This window comes from Balaenoptera physalus (assembly GCF_965194825.1).
Source record: "Balaenoptera physalus genome assembly, chromosome: 5".
NCBI classification, from domain to species: domain Eukaryota; kingdom Metazoa; phylum Chordata; class Mammalia; order Artiodactyla; family Balaenopteridae; genus Balaenoptera; species Balaenoptera physalus.
Window position 1 is genome coordinate 82,435,406 of NC_138884.1, and position 27,828 is coordinate 82,463,233.

Consider the following 27,828-nt stretch of genomic DNA (forward strand, 5'->3'; position numbering starts at 1 on the left):
TCCCAGGTAATTACTTCCTCTGCTAGCAGCTGCCAGGAAACACGGGGCAAATATGAGAGATGACACCGATCGGTATTGACTCAGTAAAACTGTTGTAAAAATAATTAGCAACAGTGCCTTTGGTTAAACACTGAATGCAATTACTGTATTACAATTATGGCAATGATTAGAAACTGTTTTCACAGAGAATATAAGTGAATAGTACAGGGATAATTGCTGGAGTAATTGAGAAATTTTCTTTCTAAGAAAGCTGAGTGAAACCTCTTCTTAAAGGCTGTGTTCGCTTTTTATACTCAAAGAGTAAAACTCTGTAATGGACACGGGATTTCTTAGCCTATCACCATTTCCTGGGGCTTCTTTCAATACTGGTCTCTTGAATTCTACCTGAACTTCTGATGTCACCAAATAGGTCAAGTGTGATCATCTCAGCCTGGTCTATGTACCTCTGATTCTCATCCCTGCTTACTCTGCCTGTGTTTATACTGCTAGCACCTCAGCAGCAAACCATTCCGCATGCTTGGAGCACCTAATAAAACTCCTCAGGCAAAGCAATTTCATCCTTCAACATTATCTTACGCTTCCTGTAGAGAACAGTGTTTTTTGTGTTTCCGCTACAAAGTTTTTAATGTATTATGTTCAGTGTTGATGTAGCAGTTGACATAGGTGTCATGTGCTGGCAGATTTTTACCCTCTCCACAGAATTAAGGAAATACATGTTTGTTTAAGAACATTAACTCTACATGTTGACACACACATTTGGTGAGAAAACAATTTTGTATTGCAATAATATAGGACAGAGGAGAAGGATGTGTGAGGAGTTTTCAATTAGGATGGGAATCAGGTGGACAGAGTGGAAGTGGGTTACCGGTTAAAATAGGGAATAGGGTGAAACTCACTGAGAAGAATGATATTGATCAAATACATGAAAGCGATTGTGTAACATGATATACCATTTATAGCCTGCTTTACCATTTGCATTGCATTTAAAGATTTAATCAGTTATTTAGTTAGTTTCTTCCTTTTTAGAACTAGATCTTCAAGTTATTTCCTTTTGAAAAACTATTTATATACATCTGTTCATATTTTCTATTGTTAGTAAGTGAAACTTGGTAACATATATTTTAGAACATTAATTTAAAATTTATTGATATAAATTTACTAATAGTATATTTTATCACTTTATAGTCTCTCTAATTCTAATTATTCTCACTTTCTCATAATTAATGATGTCTTCTGTTTTCTCTTCATTAGATGTACCACAAGATTGTCTATTTTTTTTAACAGCCGTCTTTTCATTTTCTAAAGATTTTGTTTCCTTTTTGTTATTTTCTGTCTGTCTTCTATATTAAGCTCCTATTCATTTTGTGTTATTTTGCTATATTCCAGTCCCTTGAGTTGAATGCTCAGCTCATTTATTTTTGTTCTTTTTAATTTTTGTATTAAATATATTTAAGGATACATTAATTTTTACTCTGAGTATCACTTCCTGTAAGTTCTACAGATTTTGGTATGTGGTAACCTCATTTTTCTACATTTTAAAATAAATTGGTTAGTCTTTTGTTGAGGTAACTTGCATGGCCCAGTGCCAACTGAAAAAATTAGGTTTCCTGTTCAGAAAGCAGAAAGAAAGAGCCACTGAAGTACTGAAATATAAAGCTTCTTCCTTTTATCTGTGGTTGCTCTCACAACTTGTTTTTTATTTGATTTTAATGCTGTTCTAAGTAAAGAAAATGTAGTTTTAAACTACTAGCATGGATTTTACTGCTTATATTGTGCAATGCCAGTTTTAAATGCAAATATTAGAGCATTAAACTGGTATGCAGAATCACCAAAATTACACAACTGGTATTTCATTGCCCATACATGTATATGCATATCTTTCTTACTAAAAGAGTAAAAAATAATGCACAAAACTAACAACATTTTTATTCCGCTTCTTGATATGTACACATTCTGCCAACACAATACCTTTGCCTTACTAATGACTAAAAAACTGAAAGAAAAAAGAACTATGGATTCCCCTATCTTTCCCTTTCTTTCTATGCTATTATTTTTAGCATAATGATAGTAAGAAAGGATATAATAGGATTCCTTGGTCATTCTTGTTGGTTAGACTGCCATTGCTTTCCCTCTGCATTCAAGTAAGTTCTGGTTGGAACAGAGAGCATGGCCTCTAGGGGCTGTCAGAACCACATCCTCCCCTTATCCTGCTCCCTTACTCAGTGTTAATGTAAGATGTTTATACTTGCTTTGAGTCTCACTGAACTCTTACAATCATGAGGCATCCAAATGCTATATGCAAATAGAGTGGCAAGGAAACAGGCCACTCATGCTTGTCTCTGTTTACACATATGCTCCCTTGTTCTACTGGACTCCACTCACAAAAGTTTAAAGAGTAAATTATTTTTCTTAAATGAATACCCATCTTTATCACTATATAAATTAAATGTCATTGTACATTCTCTATATTTCTCCCATTGTCTAGCAAGATGTCTTCCATGTATTGGCTCTCAATAAATATTTATTAAATTTATTAAATCAACAAATGAATGAGCTGATTTTCATTTTTGCTACAGTATAATCTTGACAAATTCTTTCAGTGAGGACTTACGTTGAATAACTCCACAAATAACCCCTACATTTGAATGCTAAGATAACTGGGAATAGGTCTTGAAGGATAAACTATTTTTTCCTAAAACCTTCCAAGGTTTTGCCTCATGGTCTTCTAGAGATCACAGTGGTCAGTGAAGTTTTCAAGCTAAAATTTTTCCTTAATCTTTTGTCTGTAGGATGTTTTATTTTCCTCTGAACGTTTTTAGGATTCTCTCTCTACTCTTAGAATTCTGAAAATTCACTGTGATGCATTTAGGTTTTTTGTTTTTTTTTTAATTTACTTTGCTTAAAACTCAACAGCACTTTCAGTCTGAAAGGTATGCCTGTTATAAGCTATGAACATTTTTCTTCTTTAATTTCTTTTATTATTATTGCCACTGTTTCACTCTAATCTTTCCTTCTAGGAACTCCTACTAGTCAGATATGGACATGCTGGATTGATTCTTATCTCATATTTCATCCACATATTATTTTGTTGCAAATTCTAAGAAATGTCCATGACATTTTATTTCAGATTATTAATTTGACTTTTAGCCATGTTCTTCTATGTGTTCATTTTATCACTTATTTTACTTTTTAAATAAAATATTTAGTTCTCAAGACATTTTTATCAGTAGTCAACTCTTTAGATTCAATATCCTCTCCTTTCTCTCTTTACTTTCTGCTTTATAACAAAGTGAATCAGCTATACATATACATATATACGCATATCTCCTCCCTCTTTCGTCTCCCTCCCACCCTCCCTATCCCACCTCGCCAGGTGGTCACAAAGCACCGAGCTGATCTCCATGTGCTATGTGGCTGCTTCTCACTAGCGATCTATTTTACATTTGGCAGTGTATATATGTCCATGCCACTCTCTCACTTCGTCCCAGCTTACCCTTCCCCCCCTCCTCAAGTCCATTCTCTATGTCTGCATCTTTATTCCTGTGCTGCCCCTAGGTTCTTCAGAACCTTTTTTTTTTTTTTTTTAGATTCCGTATATATGTGTTACCATACAGTATTTGTTTTTCTCTTTCTGACTTACTTCACTCTGTATGACAGTGTCTAGGTCCATCCACCTCACTACAAATAACTCAATTTCCTTTCTTTTTATGGCTGAGTAATATTCCATTGTATATATGTGCCACATCTTCTTTATCCATTCATCTGTCGATGGACACTTAGGTTGCTTCCATGTCCTGACTATTGTAAATAGAGCTGCAATGAACATTGTGGTACATGTCTCTTTTTGAATTATGCTTTTCTCAGGATATATGTCCGGTAGTGTGATTGCTGGGACGTATGGTAGTTCTATTTTTAGTTTTCTAAGGATCCTCCATAGTGGCTGTATCAATTGACATCGCACCAACGGTGCAAGAGGGTTCCCTTTTCTCCACACCCTCTCCAGCATTTATTGTTTGTAGATTTTTTGATGTTGGCCGTTCTGACTGGTGTGAGGTGATACCTCATTGTAGTTTTAATGTGCATTTCCCTAATGATTACTGATGTTGAGCATTCTTTCATGTGTTTGTTGGAAATCTGTATATGTTCCTTGGAGAAATGTCTATTTAGGTCTTCTGCCCATTTTTTGATTGGGTTGTTTGTTTTTTGGGTATTGAGCTGCATGAGCTGCTTGTTAATTTTGGAGATTAATCCTTTGTCAGTTGCTTCCTTTACAAATATTTTCTCACATTCTGAGGGTTATCTTTTGGTCTTGTTTAAGCTTTCCTTCGCTGGGCAAAAGCCTTTAAGTTTCATTAGGTCCCATTTGTTTATTTTTGTTTTTATTTCCATTTCTCTAGGAGATGGGTCAAAAAGGATCTTGCTGTGATTTATGTCAAAGAGTGTTCTGCCTATATTTTCCTCTAAGTGTTTTATAGTGTCTGGCATTACATTTAGGTCTTTAATTCATTTTGAGTTTATTTTTATGTATGGTGTTAGGGAGTGTTCTAATTTCATTCTTTTACAGGTAGCTGTCCAGTTTTCCCAGCACCACTTATTGAAGAGGCTGTCTTTCCTCCAATGTATATTCTTGCCTCCTTTAGCAAAAATAAGGTGACCATATGTACGTAGGTTTACCTCTGGGCTTTCTATCCTGTTCCATTGAGCTATATTTATGTTTTTGTGCCAGTACCATACTGTCTTGATTACTGTAGCTTTGTAGTATAGTCTGAAGTCAGGGAGTCTGCTTCATCCAGCTCCGTTTTTCTTTCTCAAGATTGCTTTGGCTATTCGGGGTCTTTTGTGTTTCCATACAAATTGTGAAATTTTTTGTTCTAGTTCTGTGAAAAATGCCATTGGTAGTTTGATAGGGACTGCATTGAACCTGTAGATTGCTTTGGGTAGTATAGTCATTTTTGCAATGTTGATTCTTCCAATCCAAGAACATGGTATATCTCTCCATCTGTATCATCTTTAATTTCTTTCATCAGTGTCTTATAGTTTTCTGCATACAGGTCTTTTGTCTCCTTAGGTAGGTTTATTCTTAGGTATTTTATTCTTTTTGTTGCAATGGTGAATGGGAATGTTTCCTTAATTCTCTTTCAGATTTTTCATCATTAATGTATAGGAATGCAAGAGAGTTCTGTGCATTAATTTTGTATCCTGCTACTTTACCAAATTCATTGATTAGCTCTAGTAGTTTTCTGGTAGCATCTTTAGGATTCTCTGTATATAGTATCATGTCATCTGCAAACAGTGACAGCTTTACTTCTTCTTTTCCGATTTGGATTCCTTTTATTTCTTTTTCTTCTCTGATTGCTGTGGCTAAAACTTCCAAAACTATGTTGAATAATAGTGGTGAGAGTGTGCAACCTTGTCTCGTTCCTGATCTTAGTGGAAATGGCTTCAGTTTTTCACCATTGAGGACAATGTTGGCTGTGGGTTTGTCATATATTGCCTTTATTATGTTGGGGTAAGTTCCCTCTATGCCTACTTTCTGGAGGGTTTTCTTCATACATGGGTGTTGAATTTTGTCAAAAGCTTTTTCTGGATCTATTGAGTTGATCATATGGTTTTTCTCCTTCAATTTGTCAATATGGTGTATCACATTGACTAATTTGTGTATATTGAAGAATCCTTGCATTCCTGGGGTAAACCCCACTCGATCATGGTGTATGATCCTTTTAATGTGCTGTTGGATTCTGTTCACTAGTATTTTGTTGAGGATTTTTGCATCTATGTTCATCAGTGATATTGGCCTGTAGTTTCCTTTCTTTGTGACATCTTTGTCTGGTTTTTGTATCAGGGTGATGGTGGCCTCGTAGAATGAGTTGGGGAGTGTTCCTCCCTCTGCTATGTTTTGGAAGTGTTTGAGAAGGATAGGTGTTAGCTCTTCTCTAAATGTTTGGTAGAATTCGCCTGTGAAGCCATCTGGTCCTGGGCTTTTGTTTGTTGGAAGATTTTTAATCACAGTTTCAATTTCAGTGCTTGTGATTGGTCTGTTTATATTTTCTATTTCTTCCTGGTTCAGTCTTGGAAGGTTGTGCTTTTCTAAGAATTTGTCCATTTCTTTCAGGTTGTCCATTTTCTTGGCCTATGGTTGCTTGTAGTAATCTCTCACGATCCTTTGTATTTCTGCAGTGTCAGTTATTACTTCTTTTTCATTTCTAATTCTATTGATTTGAGTCTTCTCCCTTTTTTTCTTGATGAGTCTGGCTAATGGTTTATCAATTTTGTTTATCTTCTCAAAGAACCAACTTTTAGTTTTATTGATCTTTGCTATTGTTTCCTTCATTTATTTTTCATTTATTTCTGATCTGATCTTTAGGATTTCTTTCCTTCTGTTAACTTTGGGGGCTTTTTTTATTCTTCTTTCTCTAATTGCTTTAGGTGTAAGGTTAGCTTGTTTATTTGAGATGTTTCTTGTTTCTTGAGGTAGAATTGTATTGCTATAAATTCCCTCTTAGAACCGCTTTTGCTGCATCCCATAGGTTTTGGGTCATCGTTTTTTGATTGTCATTTGTTTCTAGGTATATTTTGATTTCGTCTTTGATTTCTCTAGTGATCTCTTGGTTATTTAGTAGTGTATTGTTTAGCCTCCATGTATTTGTATTTTTTATAGATTTTTTCCTGTAATTGATGTCTAGTCTCATAGTGTTGTGGCCAGAAAAGATACTTGATATGATTTCAATTTTCTTAAATTTACCAAGGCTTGATATATGGCCCAAGATATGATCTATCTTGGAGTATGTTCTGTGAGCACTTGAGAATAAAGTGTATTCTGTTGTTTTTGTATGGAATGTCCCATAAATATCAATTAAGTCCATCTTGTTTAATGTGCCATTTAAAGCTTGTGTTTCCTTATGTATTTTCATTTTGGATCGTCTGTCCATTGGTGAAAGTGGGGTGTTAAATTCCCCTGTTATGATTGTGTTACTGTCGATTTCCCCCTTTATGGCTGTTAGCATTTGCCTTATGTATTGAGGTGCTCTTATGTTGGGTGCATAAATATTTACAATTGTTATATCTTCTTTTTGGATTGATCCCTTGATCATTATGTAGTGTCCTTCTTTGTCTCTTGTAATAGTCTTTGTTTTAAAGTCTATTTTGTCTGATATGAGAATTGCTACTCCAGCTTTCTTTTAATTTCCATTTGCATGGAATATCTTTTTCCATCCCCTCACTTTCAGTCTGTATGTGTCCCTAGGTCTGAAGTGGGTCTCCTGTAGAGAGCGTATATACGGGTCTTGTTTTTGTATCCATTCAGCCAGTCTATGTCTTTGGTTGGAGCATTTAGTCCATTTACATGTAAGGTAGTTATCAATATGGTTGTCTTTTTCTTCTCTTGTGTTTCCTGCCTAGAGAAGTTCCTTTAGCATTTGTTCTGAAGTTGGTGTGGTGGTGCTGAATTCTCTTAGCTTTTGCTTGTCTGTAAAGCTTTTAATTTCTCTGTTGACTCTGAATGAGATCCTTGTTGTGTAGAGTAATCTTGGTTGTAGGTTTTTCTCTTTCATCACTTTAAATATGTCCTGCCACCCCCTTCTGGCTCCCGGGAGGGGCAGTGTGGATAGTGACCTGTGCTCGCACACAGGCTTCTTGGTGGCAGCAGCAGCCCCAGCATCTCACGCCCGTCTCTGGGGTCCGCGCTGATAGCCGCGGCTCGCGCCCGTCTCTGGAGCTCCTTTAAATGGCGCTCTTAATCCCCTCTCCTCGCACACCAGGAAACAAAGAGGCAAGAAAAAGTCTCTTTCCTCTTAGGCAGCTCCAGACTTTTTCCCGGACTCCCTCCCAGCTAGCTGTGGCGCACTAGCCCCTTCAGGCTGTGTTCACGCCGCCAACCCCAGTCCTCTCCCTGTGATCCGACCGAAGCCCGAGCCTCAGCTCCCAGCCCCCGCCCGCCCCGGTGGGTGAGCAGACGAGCCTCTCGGGCTGGTGAGTGCTGCTCGGCGCCGATCCTCTGTGCGGGAATCTCTCCGCTTTGCCCTCCGCACCCCTGTGGCTGCGCTCTCCTCCGTGGCTCCGAAGCTTCCCCCCTCCGCCCCCCACAGTCTCCATCCGCAAAGGGGCTTCCTAGTGTGTGGAAGGAAACCTTTCCTCCTTCACAGCTCCCTCCCAGTGGTGCAGGCCCTGTCCCTATTCTTTTGTCTCTGTTTCTTTTTTCTTTTGCCCTACCCAGGTACGTGGGGAGTTTCTTGCCTTTTGGGAGGTCTGAGGTCTTCTGCCAGCGTTCAGTAGGTGTTCTGTAGGAGTTGCTCCACATGTAGATGTATTTCTGATGTATTTGTGGGGAGGAAGGTGATCTCCGCATCTTACTCCTCCGTCATCTTGAAGGTCTCCTGGTTTTCTTTTTATATCAATGTGTGAATGATTAGATTGCTAAGTATAGGTAGATGGCATGGGTTTAACCCAGATTTTCAGATTTCTTTGCCCAGCAGTATATTTCAGTGCCTGGGCTCTGCCTCACTGGGAACTGGGTGTAGTATGTCTTGACTGGATGACCTTAATTTAGAATACATTGATAGCTAAATGGTAGATAGATTGAGTCCATCCCAACTACACAGTACTGGGCTCTCACCTGCAGTCATAACAAGGAGAGATTTTTGTTTGCTTGTCTTTTGGCTGAGAGGATCACCTTTCTTCTTTGGAGCCCCATCCAACCCCACCCACCCCCTCACTGATGGATAGCAGAGATCTGGAATTTCAAAGCCCCACTTCTTTATCTACAGAAGTAATTATCCTCAGAGAGGTAGTTGATTCTCTAGAGAGCTGTTGGTTGTTTGTCCAAAGTTTGGTTCCTCTGCTGCTTTCTGCTTAGTGAAGTGGACCAGTCCAGTCACATAAAAAGACCCAGGTCTTCTGATAATTAAGCCAAGATTTCTTTCATCTCTTTTGTTAGTTTAGTCTGGGCTTTGAGTTCTACTGAATCATTCTTTCCTTTTTATTTTTTCCTGTGAGTGTGTCAAGCTAATGTTTTCTCCACTCATTTTTAGATTGATCCCATCTGCTTTTTGTCACCCAGAATTTTCCCACTGTCTATTCTGTTCATGACAGTTTTCATGTTTTCTAACACTCTCGAGGATTTAGTTCATTTGTTCTCTCTCTCTCCCTCTCTCCCCCACCCTCAAGATAGTAATTTAATAGGTTTGTAAGAGATTGAGAAAAAAAAAATGGGCTGCCATCTTGATTAAATATCCTCCATTTCTTTTTCTGTCCTTTCTAGATTATATTAAACTAGAGCAGGATATGTTCTGTAGTCATGATGCCATATTACCTGGTAATTTTCTATAAATACATGTTACTAATAAATGTGATGTGGATTTAATTCATTTTTCCTTATAATTACTTTGAGTTCTCTAGAATGCACTGCACTAAAAGTTAATATTTTTTAATAAAACTTTTATTACCAAAATTGAATTATAAAACAATATTTTTGTTATTAATAAAATAAATAATACTGAAGATTTCCATTATAAAGTTTTTTTTCTAATTATATGCATGTTTTTGCTATTGTAAACAAAAATGATAGAAATTGATAGAACTAAACCAATAAAGACAAACATTAACCATTCTCATTTGCTCTTTGATCTACAAAATCAGAATCTTCTCAGTGTTCTATGTGACCTTTAGCCTTTGCAGTGTTGCTTGCAAAGTATTTCACTGTTTATTAAAGGCACATGAAGCAGCCAGTCATTCAAGCAAAGGAGCTGTGAGTCTTTAATCATTGATTTAACTTTTTTTTTTGGTACTTCTCTAATGCTGATATACAGTCATAGTTGTACTAAAATCAATTATAATGTAAATCATAATTTCTAATTAATTAGTGATCTTTATATATAGTTCTTATTATTGAGTAATTGTAGCTCTAGTTTAGCTCCTTGTTATGGAAATTTTTGCCCTAAAAGGAATGCATATATTTGAATTTTTCATTCAAATTGTACATAGTTTGTTTAAGTAAGTTTTATAAAGTGAACAAAGAGTGACCACCCCAGATCACTTTCACTGAACTACATAAAGTCAAAGCAGACTACTCATTTCTGTGACTCCTGTGTTCTCAGCACTTCATGAAGAGTTATTCAATATGCATCATACTGGGGGCATACTCTTTTAGTTATGCTGCCTATATTTAAAAAGTGCTATCCTCAAGCTTTTAATGAATAATCATTAATATATCTTGTAATTAAACATGGTTTTCCTAATGTATTCCCAGTGCAAATTCTCCCTTTACATAACCATATTGATTGATCTACATAGAAGGCGCTACCAGTACATCTTTTTATCTTGTAATAGTTTCACAAGCACCACCTCACAATCTTTTCATCTGTAAGGCTAATGTCAGAAAGGAAGATTGATGTTACTGCTGTTATTGAAATATTAGGTTTAGACTAAAGTGCACTATGAAGTGACATGAAAAGTTCAAGGCATCCCAACCCTGGCAGAACCTACTCATTATTTAATTAGGCTCCAAAAGCTCTTAGCAAACACATCTGGCCTTTGTCAGAACCTTTCCTGATCAAGAGACACACATCATTGAAAGGTTCAGTCTTAAAGGTGCCTTATTATACAAATCTAATTCTGATATTTTGGAATATATTATAGAATTTGGCAAGTCATGAGTCCTGAGATAATTCCCTCATCTTTTCTGTTTCTTTTCTGCTATAATTCTACATCTTCTTATCTCTTTCTTAATTATTTTCACTCTGGAAATTTTAAAGTGGAATTCACATTTAAATATATAATTTTCATTTAAACCGTACTTGTTTCTTGATCTATGCCTATGCAGTTAATGTAAAAGAGCCTTTTTTATAGGTCTAAATTTACAAAAATATGTGTTTCAGAAGATATATCAGTATAAGCATTTGTTTCAGAATGGGAAAATCTTACATTTGTTACAGATTTCCTGGTTAAAGTGTTTTGGTCCCAGTAATAATCTCAAGGAACTGAGTTAGAAAGCACAATCTGCATTTTTATACATTTGGACTTTTAATTTTTTTTAAATAGACATGTTATAGCATAATTGAATATTACAAATGATCTACAGAAATTATCATAGTCAAGTAGAGTTAGACACTTTTATCCCAAAATTTTCACAGATGTGCATCTGAGTTTAATCTTTTCAGGGCTTGAAATTCGTGACTAGTTGTAGATCTAGTTTAGGATTTCATGGCTTTGACAATGTTTTCAGGGTTTCTGAGGCAATGCATCTCAGAGCCTAACTCAGCATAAGCTCTGAAGTCAGACATCTGCCTCTGACTCCTGTTTCTGCCACTTCCAAATGTGACCCATCAGGTAATATAACCTCCCTATGCCTCGCTTTCCTCATGTGTAAAATAGTCATAATAGGTGCTTCCTTTATAAAGTTATTGTGAGTTGTAGATACAATGCTAGTATATTGCACTTAGCATGGTGCCTGGTCCATAGTAAGCGTTCAGTAAATGTTCAGTATCAGTACAACCTTTGACTCACTTGGTAAAATATGAACTAAGTATAAAACTGTCCTGCTTGTATTATTATGTTTGCTTCAGCTCATCTCCTTTACTAGTGACACACACAAAAACATGACACACGGTGATGTGTTGCTAGGGGATGGTGCAAAACAGTTACTTTACTCCAAAACATCATGATTTTTTAATTTAAGCACATTTACATAATAAAGTAATATCAACTTTGTGTGTGTGTGTGTATCTTTGTGTTTACTTTGCACCCCAGTCTCCTTCTTGAAACAGACCTTTTTCCCCCAGGACTAAGGAATGGATGAGGAGCTAGGTCTGGAACAATAGCAGTGCCTTTCCCACCCTGGTCACAGGTTTTAACACAGGGATGGGGGCCCATGGTCCTGTTAGTAGAATAAAAGTAAATCCTTGACAGGCTTTCAATTGTATGTTTTATTTTTGAAATGATTTGTTCATAAATACACACTGATTATATATTTATTTCTGCCTAACTCATTCTAAATTTCCCCAACTTTTCTGACCAGTAACATAAAATATTTAAGTTTATGCATTAAGCATTAAGCATCAGAGTTTTCCAATGACGAATACAACCATGTCACTCAACTTGCTTCAAGAAGAGAGATTTCAGTTATATTTCAAGGCTATTTGCATCTAATAAAATATCTAAACAGGTTTATAAAAAGGATTTTTCTGGTGAGATTAATATTTTATTCTGTCTAAAATACTTGTCCAACAGGTGGAACTGGCTAGAGGGATCACTGAGTCAGACACCCCCAACACTGTTAAGGCTTCCTTTCCTCTCTCATTCTCTTCTACTCTAGTTGGGGGCTGGGCACTTAGTCATCTGAAGTCACATCCAAGAGCATTTCACCAGACATGTAAAGGTCTTCTCTTTCTTTCCCCCCATCAACAGTTTAAAATATCCCAGGGATTTCCTGTTATTGAACTACCCAGGTTGCTTGCCTCCTACCTGTCGTCTTTGCCTTAGAATATGGGGCTGGGTGGGTAAGGTATTATGGTTGTCCCAGTCTAGGTTATAAATATACTCCTTGGGCTCGGAGTCTATTACATAAGATGGTTAGGGGCGCCACATATATTTTCAGACACACATACACACGTACACACACAGGCAATAAAGAATTTACTAAGTATGATACAAAACAGAGATCAACCTATCATTTGCATAGGTGAAGAATTGAAGACAAAAATACACATGGTGTTTAGGATAATACTAATTATCTCTAATTTGGCTTGAATAGGTTGGTAATAGAAAATGAGTTTTGGAGTTTAAACTGGGACCATGTCATGGGAAGTCTTGTTTATGTGGTAAGAAATTTGGATTTGTTTTGAAAGCCATTGTCATTTTCAGAGAACAGATACTATAAGAAGAGCTATGTTTCGGTGATATGTATCTAGGTTCTCAGTGTGGATAATAGGAGGTAGATATTAGAGATGAAAAAAATCTCTAGAATGTCATTTCAGTAGATTCAGTAAGAGGTTAAAAGGTCATTATAAAATATTAATGAGGATCATAATTGTGAGGGTGACAACTGAAATGAGGGAAATGATTGAGATGCTATCAAAGTGCACTCAGTAGGGTAAGGTAAGTGTTCATCTGAGGAAGGGATCAATAGAGGGGTAGGAACAGGAATAATGAAGATGACTAAGATTTCAAACCTGTGAGATTCAGAAGATTGTGGTGCTTTTATAAAAAGAAAAATAGAAAACGTTAGAGGAGGAACTGGTTTATAGGGGAAAGAATAGTGAGGTCGTTCGTCATTTTGTGGCATTTGGTGCTTGAAGTTTAGATGTCCAGAAAGCGGTAAAATCTGGTGCTAGAATGTCAAAGAATGGGCAGGTGCTAGAGATGTGTATGGAATCAGTTATAGATGAGGGACAGTTTGTGATATATGTATATATATAATGTGTGTATGTGGAGTTGGGAAGGTGAGGGTGAGTAGAAAGAGAAGAGTGTATTGTGGGAACAGATGTGACATCGTTAGGGAACTATAAAATTCATTATGCAAATAATAGTTGATTTACATAGTTGGGGAAAACTTAGACTAGACATGATAACTGTTTTCCAAAATCTTAAGGGTTATTATTTGGAAAAGATACAGTATGACATTTTGGCAGAGATTGCAAGAGATTGTATTTTAATTGAGAAACTAAGATCCTATAATTCAGATCCAATATCATCCAGTTATTAAGGATAATACCATGTTCACTTATATAAATGCCATAACTCAGCATCGACCAAGGGCCAGACATCAGACTAAATAGACTTGTGTTAGTTTCCAATGGCTGTTGTAACAAATTACCATAAATTTGGTGGCTTAAAACAACAGAAATTTATTGTCTCATAGTTCCAGAAGGGTGAAGTGCAAAATCATTTTCACCAGGCTGAAATCAAGGTGACAGCAGTGCCACACTGCCTCCAGAGGTTCCAGGGGAAAATTGCCCCTTCCAGCTTCTGGTGGTTGCCAGCATTCCTTGATTTGTAGCCAAATCACTCCAATCTCTGACTCTGCGACCACATTGCATCCTCTTCCTGTGTGTGTATGAAATCTCCCTCTAACTCCTTCTTGCAAGGATACCTGTAGTTAATTTAGAGTCCAACCGGAAAATCCAGAATAATTTCACCAACCCCAAATCCTTCATCACAACTGCTAAGACTTTTTCATATGAGGTGACATTTACAGGTTCCAAGGATTAGGACGGGATGTCTTTTCTGGGGCCACTTTTCAGCCTACTGTTAGGCTCTTCCTCATATATATCCTTCCTTAAAGCAGTTCTAGGAGGGAGGTACCATAGTTTTAATCCTTCTTAAGCAAAATAGGAAAATGAATCTCAGAGGTACATTTTGGCACATAGCTAGTAGGTGTCAGAACTTTACTTCAAACACAGTCTTGCTATTTTCAAAGGCTGAGCAGTTTTTCATTGTCACACAACATGAAATTAAACCCTGCTGTAAGCATTTATGTTTCCTTTTTCCATTCACTGTATAGCTGCTTCTATAACAGGTACACTTTTATACATCTCAAAGGCAAAAGAGGTGGCACTCACATTAAACAGTATGGCAGCTATAAGAAGTGGCATCTCTCTGGCCATTGTTGGAAGTACTTGAAAACATTTATTGGTAGGAAGGCACTCAGATTCTGAAGAGATCTGACCAACAAAAATCCCCTTAGCTATGACTTTCTGCCGGCAATCACTGCTGCTCCTGGGACCCAAGAGTATTAGCCTGGTTTTGTTTGTTTGTTTGTTTGTTTCCTTTTGTTTTGTTTTGTTTTGTTTTTGCCTCCTCACAAACTCTGCTTCCTCTGTTGTCATCAGGTTTTTTCTTTTAGTAGTTTATAACAGGCAAGGATAATTTACAACCAGCATGGGTTTTTGTTCATTTCAATTTGTTATACACAGCACGCCCTAAGTGCACCCCAACCTATAGTTACAGGGCTCCTTTTTTATCCTCCCACAGCCATCAGATGTGCTGTGGATACAACCTCTCAATCCTTGCCAAGCACCATGTAGGCATTAAGATCCACAATTTACAGATATGGAACAAGCATGAGTGGGCTTGTGTTCACAAATTTGAAAGCCAGGTAAATTATCCCTCTTATACAGTATGCGCCTGTGATAAAGGAGGTCGTTAGAAGATGACTACTTCGGCACATGGGGAAAAAGTCAAACATCCAACAATAATAAGGTGTGGTGAATTCAAATGTGGGAACCTGGGAATGAGCAGATCTTAATTTCAAGATTCAAAAGAAGCCAGGGCGTCTTTCTGGAGTTCTTGTTTATTATTTTTCTTTTTTAATACAAAATGGGTACGTGTGCCACAGAATCTTAGCTCCCATGAGTGAATATGAAGACCAGTTTTAAATGTAGACTTCTTGCAAGGTGTTGGTAAACATTTTGCATGTGACAGGGATTCTGAATGGACAAGTGAACACTTAATACCTTTTCTCCTAGGCCTATTTATGTGCAAGCATCAGGTACAATCACATAAGTGATGTAGAATTCTCTGCACAACAAAGAAAAATGTCTTTCCTTATTATATGTGGTTCCCCAAAACTTTTCACTTCTCTTCTGTAACCTAAAGGAGATAACATAGGGACGTTCTCAAAAGAATACTTTCACTTACTAGAGAGACTGTGAGGTCCTTCTTATAGATCACTGCAGAAAGTTCATATCTTCACCCTTATTTTTTGTTTGTTTTTGTTACACCCTATGAGCTTAGTTATATTTGGGTTTATCTTTTTTAGTTAAAACAAAACAAAACAAAACTTCTTTGGGCATAAAAAATTCCCTATGTGCTTAGACATTCTTTTGTAGATTATACTAATTTCACTTAATTCAGTTCAATAGTTACTGAATAATTATAAGCCTTGTCATGGGGGTGGAGCTCCAGGAAATACAAAGATAAAATAAAATCTCTGTTCCATAATGACTAACATAGATTGTATGAGTGTTTGTGTGTGTGTGTTGTGGGGCAGAACTCAGGGATGCAAGTTAAAATTAGTATAGAAATAACTATTATTTGAGACAAGATAAGCTCAATACTTGGTAGATTCAAACAAAGTGCAGTGGATCGTTAGAGAGCAAGAAATAACAAGAAATCACATCCAAATGTGAGAATGGAAGGTTTGATGCTGAAAGCACCATTTGGAACATGTTTGAAAGTGTTACTTTCCTTTGGAGCAAGGAAAGTATACAATCCAGAAGGAGGGAAATAAGCATGGATAAAGCAAGGCATTTACCAGGAACAATAAGTGTATTTTGGCTGATATATGGGGAGCATTACAAGATAGGCTGCAATAATCATTTGGGTCACACTGAGGACAGTTTTCTGTGCCAAAATGTGGCACAGAGTTTTCATTCTGTGTGCAAAGGAACTATTTAGAAGGTTTTTGTACATGGAATTAGACTTTCGGAATATTTATTTAGCAATGATGTAGGGAATAGTTTGAAATCGAACTAAAATGAAGTCAGAGAACTGGTTAAGAGACAGTAGGAAATAATGAGAAACTGGTTATAAGTGGTGAAAATGGGAATAGAAATGAAGGGGTAGATTCGAGTGCCATTGTAAGAGTAGAATTAACAAGACTTGGAAAATAATTGGAAATAAAAGATAAATCCATTGGGTAGTCAAAGGTGACTTGGGTATAATCTATAGAAATAACTAACAGGAAGACACAGATTTATAGAATGGGAGGAAGGTGATAAGATTACTTTTAAAACTTCCTCCAAAATACGTTCCATTAAATGTATATTTTCTCGTATATTTTTTCCTAGTGCTACATTACTTTTTCTTATTCACTTATTAGTATCTTTGATTCAATGATAAAACAAATCAGCCTCCTGAACTGAGTGATACAAGGAAACTTAAGACACAGTCTCTGACCTCATGGAAATTACAGTTGACCCTTGAACAACCTTGGTTCCAACTGTGTGGGTCCACTTATATGCAAATTTTTTCAATAGTAAATACTACAGTACTACACAATCCACGGTTGGTTGAATCTGAGGATACAGAACCAAAAATACGGAGGAACCACAGGTATGGAGGGCTGACTGTGACTTATACTCAGATTGTTCACTGCACAGAGGGTGTCCCTAACCTCCATGTTGTTCAAGGGTCAACTGTATAACCCTTTTGAGGAAGATAGGACACTGGATATGTGACTTTGGAACGGACATTTGTGTGTGGATTATGGGAGCATCATTACTACTCAATGGTCATTTAGGTGAATATTTAGTAACATAAAAGGTAGTGAGTGCTAAGTACCAAACAAATGATATAGTCAGTAGTAGATACTATAGAAATTCAGAGGAGTGAAGATCATTTTCATTTTATTAATTTGGTTAAGGAATTACTCTGATGAAGGCTTCATGATAGGCTACAAAGGCACAGCTTCTGTCTTCAAGGCATTTACAATTTAAAGACAGGGAGACACACTGTAAATAAAAAAGTAGAGTAAAAAGTTAACAGGTACAAGAAGAATCAGAAGAGTGGGTTAGTGACCAATCATGTCAGTGTGGAAGAAAGAATACCACAAAATGTTTCTCTTTTCAAATTACCCTTCTTTACTTTTCTTTTCTCTTCTATTCACTTTCATTCATAGAAGTGGTCAAGTAATGAGAGTAGAGATTATAAAAAAGATAAAGAAATGAGTTTAATTCTTCTCATATAAAAATTAGTTTTTAAGTGGGGGGGTGGTGGTGGTGGGATGAACTGGGAGATTGGGATTGACATATATACACTAATATGTATAAAATAGATAACTAACAAAAAAAACTTAAAAAAATTTTTTTAAATAATATAAATAAATAAAAATTAGTTTTTATTCATTCAAATAGCCTTTTTACTCTAAGATGAATGCATCTCCCATATGATCTTTAAGTTTCAATTTAGTTTGCGATACTTCAGATAAGGGGGGAATCACAGATACAGAGGAGGGCTGACTATAGTTTATATGCAGATTTTAACTGATGAATTAAAAATGATCCCCTTTCCTTAGCTCATTCCAATCACCATTTACTCTTGCTCTCTCCTTCCTGTCCCATTCACACTTAGATACAGCTGCATTACTGTGCTTGTCACACTAAGCCTGGACTACTTAATTCCAGGGACTCTGTGTGTGTGTGTGTGTGTGTGTGTGTGTGTGTGTGTGTGTGTGTCCTTCCTCTTAAAACTAACACTGTGAGACCTGGTACATAGTAGCTGCTCAACAAATGTTTATCAAATTGAAATGGAGTTTTTCCCTTTTTGACTCAACTGCTTAATACTTAGAGGCATGTAGTGCTAATATTTAAGACAGATTGGTTCATTCTGTTCAAGTACCACATAACCATTCACACACCATTGAGTTTAGTACTATTAAAGGGTAATTCCCCTTCTGGGAATTGTGCCTGTGGAAGACACATTTTGCATATTCAGTCTTTTTTACCATCACTAGGCAGGTAAAGAGATTAAAATAAAAGGTTTTTTCAAGTGTGCAGTTATCCACATAGACCTTATTTGGAAATCCCTGTGTATTCTGAGAAAAAAATACGGAAGTACTATTACTGAATGTGTCTACACCCAGCACTACCCAGTAGTCTCGTGCCTTTTTTAAAGATAAAAATATTAATGATTAATTTCTGTACGACACTATTCACCCAAATGACTTAGAAAAGCTATCATTTCCTCCTTTTTCTATCAGTGTAATAAAACCCAATGTAATTAATTGAAAACCCCATTTTGCCCAGTTTTACAAGTTTTGGCCCATTGTGATGCCTTCAATGTAGTATATTTTGTTTAATGTAATGTTTTTACTATTACTTTTAATTCACACATTTTAATAACTCAAAAGAGAGCGTTTGTGTTTTATTTTCTCAAAGTTCCTTTTTGGACATGAGAATTTAATACTTAATAGGCTCTCAAATCACTTACAGAGAACTTTACAGCAAAATTGCTTTGACATCTATTATCTCCTTTCTTATTATGACTATATGACTAGGAATTACTATTCTTATTTCATTTTTAATAGACTAAAAAACTGAGGCTTAGAGAAGTAAGTGACTTGCCTGCAATTCATATGTTCATAGGTACTATGTGTGGAGCCAAAGTTAGAATGGAAATATTTGGATTCCTCAGTCAGTACTGTTAATATTCAGATAAACAGCTATGCCATACTATAGCCAAATAGCACTGGATGTTTATTCTGTATAATAATAATAATGAACACTGTGAGCATTTACACATGCCGGGCACATCCTGAGTACTTCACATGTGCTAGCTCATTGAATCCTTGCTGCAACTCCGTGAAGTTTAAACATGAGAAAACAGAGGCCCAAAGAAAGTAAGTAACCTGGCCAAGAAAGCACACCTAGTAAGTCCTTGAACTAGGATGTGAGCTCAGCCAATCTGCACTGTGTTGCCTTAAGCATCATTCTCATTGCTGGCGTTTCAGTGACAAGGATAGATTTAATGAAACAAATGTAAGTTGATAATGTCTTCTAGAACTACCCTTCCTATCAATGAACGTGGAAGAAAGTTATTCTTGAACCCTGTAATTCTGTGAAGTACTTAAGTAGAAATCGAATTTGTTTCTCCATTCTAAGAGGTAATTTCTATTAACGGGGACTCTTTCATGTTTTATATTTAATATTTGATTAGAATTTTACTACATGGAAAAGTCTTTCCTATTCATTATATAATTTAGAATTATAGACCTTTATAACATAAATGAATCTAGGGGCCAAGCCAAAAATTTTAACCAGCAAGGCCAAATATTAGATAGGTGATGTGACCAGCACAAAGTACTTGCCTAGAGAGGCTGAGACAAGCTCAGACTCAGATCTTCCAAGGCTTTTCCCACAGTGAAGAAAGGTGCAAGCATAATAAAGGAACAGAATGTATGTTACGTGTGTGTGCATGTGTGTACTGACTGTTCTTTTAAAAATTAGTTGTGGAACAGCGTGACCTAGGTAGCTGGCTTGCAGGTCTCCTAGGTAAGGCTATAAATCCCCCTGAAAGACAATCAACTCCTGGATGAAAATCCTAGTCTATTTAATGGCACATAGCCAAATGAAAAGTGGAAGATTTAATTTTCCAAATGCTTTTTGGAAAGTTTCTAGCTGCACATATATATTGGACTTTTAAATAACTAATTCCTTTTTAAAGTTAAATCTTAAATAGGTGTGAGATTTGCTTGTTCACTGATTTGTTGCCTATTCTAATAATTATTCATTAGTCTCTTTATGTGATGGAAGAAAGCCCAGCTGATTAAGCCACCAAATCATACTTCATTTTCTTTTCTTATGCTGTCTGATTGGTATTGCAACTCAGAGGGCAAAATGCTTTTAGGAACATCACTTAGATATATATTTGATTATATTATTATCAGAAGAAACACAGAGAAGTTTCTGAAAATCATGCTGTTCCCATATATACAGGACTTAGTGCTATTTAAATTTTTATTCATGTTGTGCTTAAGGCATTTCAAGTGGCTCTGGATCATTGAATGGAATGACGTAAAGTTTTAAACTATCCCTGGAAGCCTACAATTAGCAGGCATCCACAGAAAACTAAGCAACTACATTAAATTATTATTTCCTCTTAATTCATTTATTTTTCTTACATTTCATGTCATAAAAAACACATAAATCATTTTATTGTTATATCTTAGTCCCAATTTCAATCCACTGTTATCAGTAATGATTTAAAGTATGCTTAATCAAATGGCAATTATAATATATAGTATGTTATGCATCATCAAAAATTCTGACATAAATCAAAAGGAGACTATTACTCTTAATGATTTATACAAAGAACTATTATAGTATTCTATACATTCAAAAGTGGGTTCTTCAAAAAGTTAAAAATAGAACTAACATATGATCCAGCAATTCCACTCCTAGATATTTACCCAAAGAAAATGAAAATACTAACTCGAAAAGATACATGCACCTCTATATTCATTGCAGCATTATTTGCAATAGCCAAGATGGGGAAGGAACCTAAGTGCCAATCAATAGATGAATGGCTAAAGAAGATGTAGTGTGTATATATATATATATATATATATATATATATATATATATATATATATATATATATGAGGGAAATAGGTGAGGGAGATTAAGAGGTACAAACTTCCAGTTGCAAAATAAATGACTCACAGGTATGAAATGTACAATGTGGGGAATATAGTCAATAACTGTAATATCTTTGTATGGTGACATAAATAGACTTATTGTGGTGACTACTTTGGAATGTATAGAAATATTAAATCACTATGTTGTGTAACAGGAACTAACATAGCTCTGTAGATCAATTACACTTCAAAAACAAACCAAAAATTGTGGACAAAATTGTTATGCATTTTCTCTTAAATAAACATCTGAACCTATTTGGTCTCTTGATTAGGAGTCCACCTTGCCAAAGATAACTTAAGAAGTAGGAGGGATGAGAAATAAAAGTGTATATTTATTAATTCTTGTTAATATCTGTACCTATTCCCAAGTTCTTTTTTGGAAAAAAAAAAGGTGCTTTTAAGACCATAGAAAATTCGGCTTCCCACCTCCATTTTTTTTCATAGAGTTTAAAGTCTATAGTGGAAGATATTCTACAGTGCAGCATGCATTTTAAACACTTTATGTTATAAAATACCATAAAATAGCCTGTGAACTTCACTGGAGCACCCACTATGTGCTTCCTTTAGATCCCAGCACAGTGCCTGGAACGTAGTGGTGCTCAATAAAATTCTGTTGGCTAAACTGATCAATGCCTTCTTCAAAGAAGTCTTCCTTGAGTTTCCATCTTATACTACAAACAAGAGCAATCCATTTCCATCATAAATATGTTGCATCCTACTGTACTGTGGAGTCTGCATTTGTTTGTGTGTACTTTGGGGAGGGAATGGGGAAGAGTCTTATTTCCATGAATAAATTATAATGCCATTAGGCATAATAACTGTATATAATTTATTTAGTTAACACATGGACTTTATATAGCTCTGTATATAAACAGCTAGCCTATCTCATTAAACAGTTTTTCCCCAGTGAATAAAAACAGAATGAACCATTTGCTTTGGAGGTACCTAGTATCCTCTTTCTGTACTGTGTTCCTCTCTGATGTTATTACTTTTCTGCCTGGGTATCTTTATCTAATGCTCTATTCCCCTGCCTATTAGCAGGAAACAATTTCTCATCAATCATTTATCCTTAAACATAAATTGGTTTTCCCAGGTATTTGCAGTTTAATCCTTTAGTCATTATTGGGAATGAAAATCTTAGATTCCTCTATGGAGATTTCTGGTTAAAGAAATGCAGAAGATTGACAGAAAGGGTAAAAACCATTTATTTATATCCTACATTTTACTAGGCTGGTGGGCATCATGCCAGCTTGGGATCACATTCTGCCATTAAGATAATTAGATAAGCAGATGCTATACCTCCTTCACCACTCTGACCTCCATATAAATACATACATACAAACCCTTCAGCAAACTTAAAATCTCCAGAGATGGGACTGAACATCTGTACATTTTTTAAAAAATTACAATGATATACTCTCAATGTTGAGAATTACTGTACTAGACCCTTTTGTATGGTATTTTATTTAATCTCAAAATAACCCTATGAGGGAAGTACTACTACTACCACTTTATAGATAAGGAAATTGAGACTTAGAGAAGCTAAGTATCTTGCTCAAGGCCACAAGACTATTTGCCAGAGAGCTGGAATTTGATTCCAGGTCAGAAGGACTTCAAACTCACTCTTTTTTCAGTATTATTGCCACTAAAACCTGGCACCACTAAAAAAAAAACTGATCCTACGAGTAACACCCTTCTAGTCAATGGATGGTTAATGACCGTTATGCGTCTATCAGTCAAGGTCCCAGAAGAAAGAGAAGGCATATCCATTTGAGTAATTTGAGCACAGTTGAATATTGTCAGTTTATAACAGTGTAGGCAATACCTTCATGCCAGTTACAGTGGAAATGGTTGATACCTGTAGGCCTGAAAATGTGAGCCTAGTCTAATGGAATCCAGAAAGAGGGGTGGCAGAGGGAGTGGGGGAAGGTGAGAGAAGTGGAGAGAGCTGCCAGACAGGGCTGTGCCTTTTGGTCCAAAGATGAAACCACATCACAGAAATCCTGGGGGTGAGGTCAGGTAGTGCATGATCTTGCCAATCTTTATCACTGGTTGAATCCAACTGAAAACCACAAGGCAGGGGAGCCTAAGGACGTGGTTTGTGCCCATATCAGCCACTAAAGACAGCAGAGGGTATGGAATGGATGTGGGTAAGTCAGCAAGGAGTATTAGGAAGTGCATCTTCTCCACCCCCATCCCTCAGATTCACCCCCCTTTCTCTCTTACCATAAATGAAAATGGCAGAGACTTAAAAGAAACAACTGTTTGTGTCTGTTTTCTTTAATCCATGGTTGCAAATGCTTCTGAAATGTATTAGTGCACTTTCTTACTAAGCTTTCATAAGCATCTGCATTTGTTCTGCTTTTACTGTATTGTGGACAAAGGAAGTATGAAATATTGGTTAAGACCGTCTCTCAAATAGGTACACATTCTTTAAAGTTTTTTGGATTTTTTGTATGTTTTTGGTTAGGTTAATTCAGATATAGTTTACATACAGAAAAACCCATCCATTTTAGCTCCGCAATTCTGTGTTTTCACAAATGTATACAGTCCTGTATTTAACTCTACAGTCAAGATATAGAATATTTTCATCACTCCAAAAGGTTCTAAAGCTTTTAAAAATCTTTAATCCCACTCAACTAAATGTCTGGTATCAATATTTTTTCTTCTGATTTTAAATAGGAAAATTGGTGATAACATCCAACAGTGGTAGTACATAATAAGTGCTATTATGAAAAGTGTTTTTGTTGGTTTTTTCCTCACCTTCTGACTAATATAAACTATTCATATTGGTTATTAACTCAATTCATATATATTAGATTGAGGAAAGGCTCATAATCTTGACTGCATGTTGAAATCACCTGAATTTATTAAATGACCTGGTGGTCAGGTAGCATCTCATTAAAGCAGGATGTCTGGGGTTAAGACCAAGGCATCAATAATCTAAGCTTTCCAAGTAATTCCATATGTGGCTAAAGTTGAAACCTCTGAATTAGATCAGTTGTTCCCAATTCTGGCTACACAGCAGAATCCCCTAGGCAATTGCTTAAAATATTGATGCTTTTCCCTTCAATTCTGATTTATATAACTTGTTCATAAAAGTTGACTACAAGAAAAAAATAAGATTTGGGTAACTTTTATTTCTGAATGGTTGGGCTCCAGTTAAATCAAGGTTTTATTATAGTTCTGGATATGTGGTGGTATTCAATAAATGTTAGATGGAGGTCCTAATCCCACAGCAGAGTCAAAGAGAATAATATATGCTCCCTCTTGGAAATAAACTGTTTGTGTATTTGAAATAATTATCTTGGCAAACTATCACTTTCTGAAAATTGTCCTCCTAGGTAATTTACCTCAAATGGTAAGCCTTGAAATTTAAGAGAATACTATATTTCAACCCTATTTTTCAGCATAATATTAGGCACATATATATCTTACATCACTTTCATAATTCTCTCCAAGGAAATAGACAGGAAGCAAGATTAAGAGATGGAGGATAAGATTTAAACCAGCCTCTCTCTTGGAAGCACAAATGATGCTATTGCACTTCTGGGCCTGGAGAATGCTGCTACTTTGTAAAATAGAGCAATGGTACTTTCTGCTTTTATAATGGTGAAATACATATGCAAAGGACAACTAATGCCATTCGCTAAAGCAGGAATGAACTGTCTAATCTATAAATGCTCATCAAGCGAACCTCCCGAATTTTATTGTTATAAATAATTAATCACCATGTTGCATGTTTCAATAGACATTAACAACACCAGGTGTTGTATTTAATCCTTCAAATATAAACTAGTGCAACAAACGGCATTTTTCTTAAATGTTCTTGGTTTAATATAAAAAATCTAAAGCTTGTTTAATTCGACCTTCCCACTTCTTACTCAGTTTTTCTACTCCTTTTTTCCTTTTTAGGACCATCTCAGAAAATAGTGTCACCTAAACAAGAGCATGAAGATAGGAAACATGACAAAGTCACAGATAAAGGAAGTGAGAGTGGGACTTCCTGTAATGAGCTCTCCACTTCCAGTTGTGACAGCCACTCAGAGGCAAGCACTCCCCAGGACAACCCACCCAGTGCCCAGCAGGCGACAGCTCACCAACCTAACACCTTAACATTGGATCGTCCTTCCAAAAAAGCACCTGTGCAATGGATGGCCCCACCAGACAAACGCAGAAACAGTGAACTCTTTCAGACACTCATCAGCAAATCCCGGGAAACCAATCTTTCCAAAAAGAAAGTCTGTGAGAAGCTAAGTGTGGAAGAAGAAATGAAAAAGTGTATTCAGGATTTTAAAAAAATCCACATTCCAGATTATTTTCCAGAGCGCAAACGCCAGTGGCAGTCTGAACTGTTACAGAAGTATGGGTTATAGTAATTATCACATTCCTGCAGTATTTCAATGACGTTCAGTGTTTACTATGGTGTCACCACCTGACTGTGTACTAACAATGGTCAGTGTGATTGATTCTTGCTGCTCTTCCTTTTTGTGAACAGTGGATGTGGGACAGTATTTTCTTTCATTCTTTTTGTTGTTGTTGTTGTTTTTAGAAATATGATTTTTAAAAAAGAAAACTAATAAATGTTGAATCAAATGGTGTTCCTGATTCAAGCCATTTTGCAAGAATGAAAGTAAAACGTGCATGACCAAGAAGCTTAGGATCTTGATTTTTGAACTGTGGTCATGTTTGTCATTTTGTAACTCACCAAAAACAAATCATCGTATCACTCCAAATAAAGTGACAATATGGATGAAGCCACATCAAGTAAAATGTTAGATCATGGTTTTGGGACCCAAATCCAAAACTGCTTAAATGTTAATGCAATAAAACAAGTATTACTTTTGCATGAGCACAGTGTTACAAATAATTCGCAAGACGTAGGGAAGATTTGTTTGCTGCTTGGAAAGAAAAAAATTATGAAAAAATAGCAAAAAAAAAACGAGAAAGGTTCAGGCAAAGCCTATAGATGTAAGCTGTCTAGGAGATTGAATCTTATTTGTTCTGGATCTGTGATTTTTTTGTGTATGTGTATGGTGTTCTGTATGTTAAGATGATGTAAATATGCCTTATAATCTTGTGTTATGACACTGACATTCATCTATTAATGCTAGTCATGATTATTTCTGTGAAATGAGTCCTTACATCAGGCTGTGAAAATTGGTATAATGATGCTCTGAAAGATCTGACTATAATGTTAATCAAAATAATTGAGGGAAATAGTAAAGAGCTTTATGTATTTATTTTAAAAAAGGAAAATATATTAGAATTCCTTGATCTCTACTGACTCTTCTTTTAAAATATTCAGTTGTTATATTGTCTTCAATTTTCCTTTAAAATCCCAAACTGGAGAGTGATACGTTCAACCTTAATGTTGGTAAGCTAGAGACTTGCTTCCAGGACATGGAAGCAAACTAAGTGTCCATCGACAGATGAATGGATAAAGAAGATGTGGTGCATATATACAATGGAATATTAGCCATCCAAAGGAATGAAATTGGGTCATTTGTAGAGATGTGGATGGACCTAGAGTCTGTCATACAGAGTGAAGTAAGTCAGAAAGAGAAAAACAAATGTTGTATGTTAATGCATACATGTGGAATCTAAAATAATGGTACAGATGAACCTATTTGCAGGGCAGGAATAAAGACGCAGACATAGAGAATGGACATGTGGACATGGGGGGAAGGGGAGGGTGGGATGAACTGGAAGATTAAGATTGACATATATACACTACCGTGTGTAAAATAGATAGCTAGTGGGAACCTACTGTATAGCACAGGGAGCTCAGCTCTGTGCTCTGAGATGAACTAGATGGGCAGGATTGGGGGGTGGTTTGGGAGGGAGATCCAAGAGGGAGGGGATATATGTATACACATAGCTGATTCACTTCATTGTACAGCAGAAACTAACACAACATTGTAAAGCAATTATACTCCAATTAAAAAAGAAAAAGATTTTTAAAAAAAGAACTATATCTACTAAGGAGTCAGAGTCACTTCCAAAGATACCTCCCAAAACAGAGAGAGAGGGGAGAAATTATCCTAGCTTCCCACATTCCAATTTCCCACGAACACTTTCCATTGTCCCAATATAAGTAGAAGCAGTTGGCAAAGGAGCCTAGGAAAATTAATTTAATAGAGGTGATCCCCTTGTGATACAAAGCCTAGCAGTGAAGGGCAGGGAATAGATCTGAAGAACACTTCACATCCTACTCTATTTTTTCCCAACACAAAACTTCAAATAGAATTGCAATGGTAAGAATTTGGTAAATGAGGACTATTTCAGATCTTCATAGCTCTACCACAAGTGAAGTGATGCCACTAAGATTGTCTATCCTTACAGTCCTTCTTAATAAATTAGAACCTGTTTCAATAATAGTCTATTGAGCACTTACCATACACCAAACATTTGGCTCAAAGGTTAACAACATATTCAAGAAATACAAATTACTAGCTATTGCCCTTGGGAAGAAGTTTATGGTCTGATTCTCCCAAATCATTACACTTTCATCAGAGGCTAGATCCTGGCTGGTCCCAATTGGGTTTACAAGAGAATCAAGGGAGGAAGCTAGAATGAGGACTCTTCCCTGAAGAAAAGGAGACTCTGAAGTTTAAAGATGAGTTAGACTAAAACTGTTGTATAAAACTTCTTTTCCAAAGAATCAGGAGATAAAATCTGGAGGACCACCATAAGTCACA

At 36.2% G+C, this 27,828-nt stretch overlaps 1 protein-coding gene across 1 annotated transcript in view; it reads left to right on the forward strand.

The window, feature by feature from the left end:
* KCTD8 (potassium channel tetramerization domain containing 8) overlaps positions 1–27,081 on the forward strand; it is a 251,002-nt gene extending 223,921 nt beyond the window's left edge. The window contains exon 2 of the mRNA XM_082464289.1: positions 25,043–27,081. Within this exon, the coding sequence (XP_082320415.1) occupies positions 25,043–25,503 (461 nt within the window). The 3' untranslated portion in view covers positions 25,504–27,081. The remainder of the gene's footprint in view (positions 1–25,042) is intronic.
* The last annotated feature ends 747 nt before the right edge of the window (positions 27,082–27,828 follow it).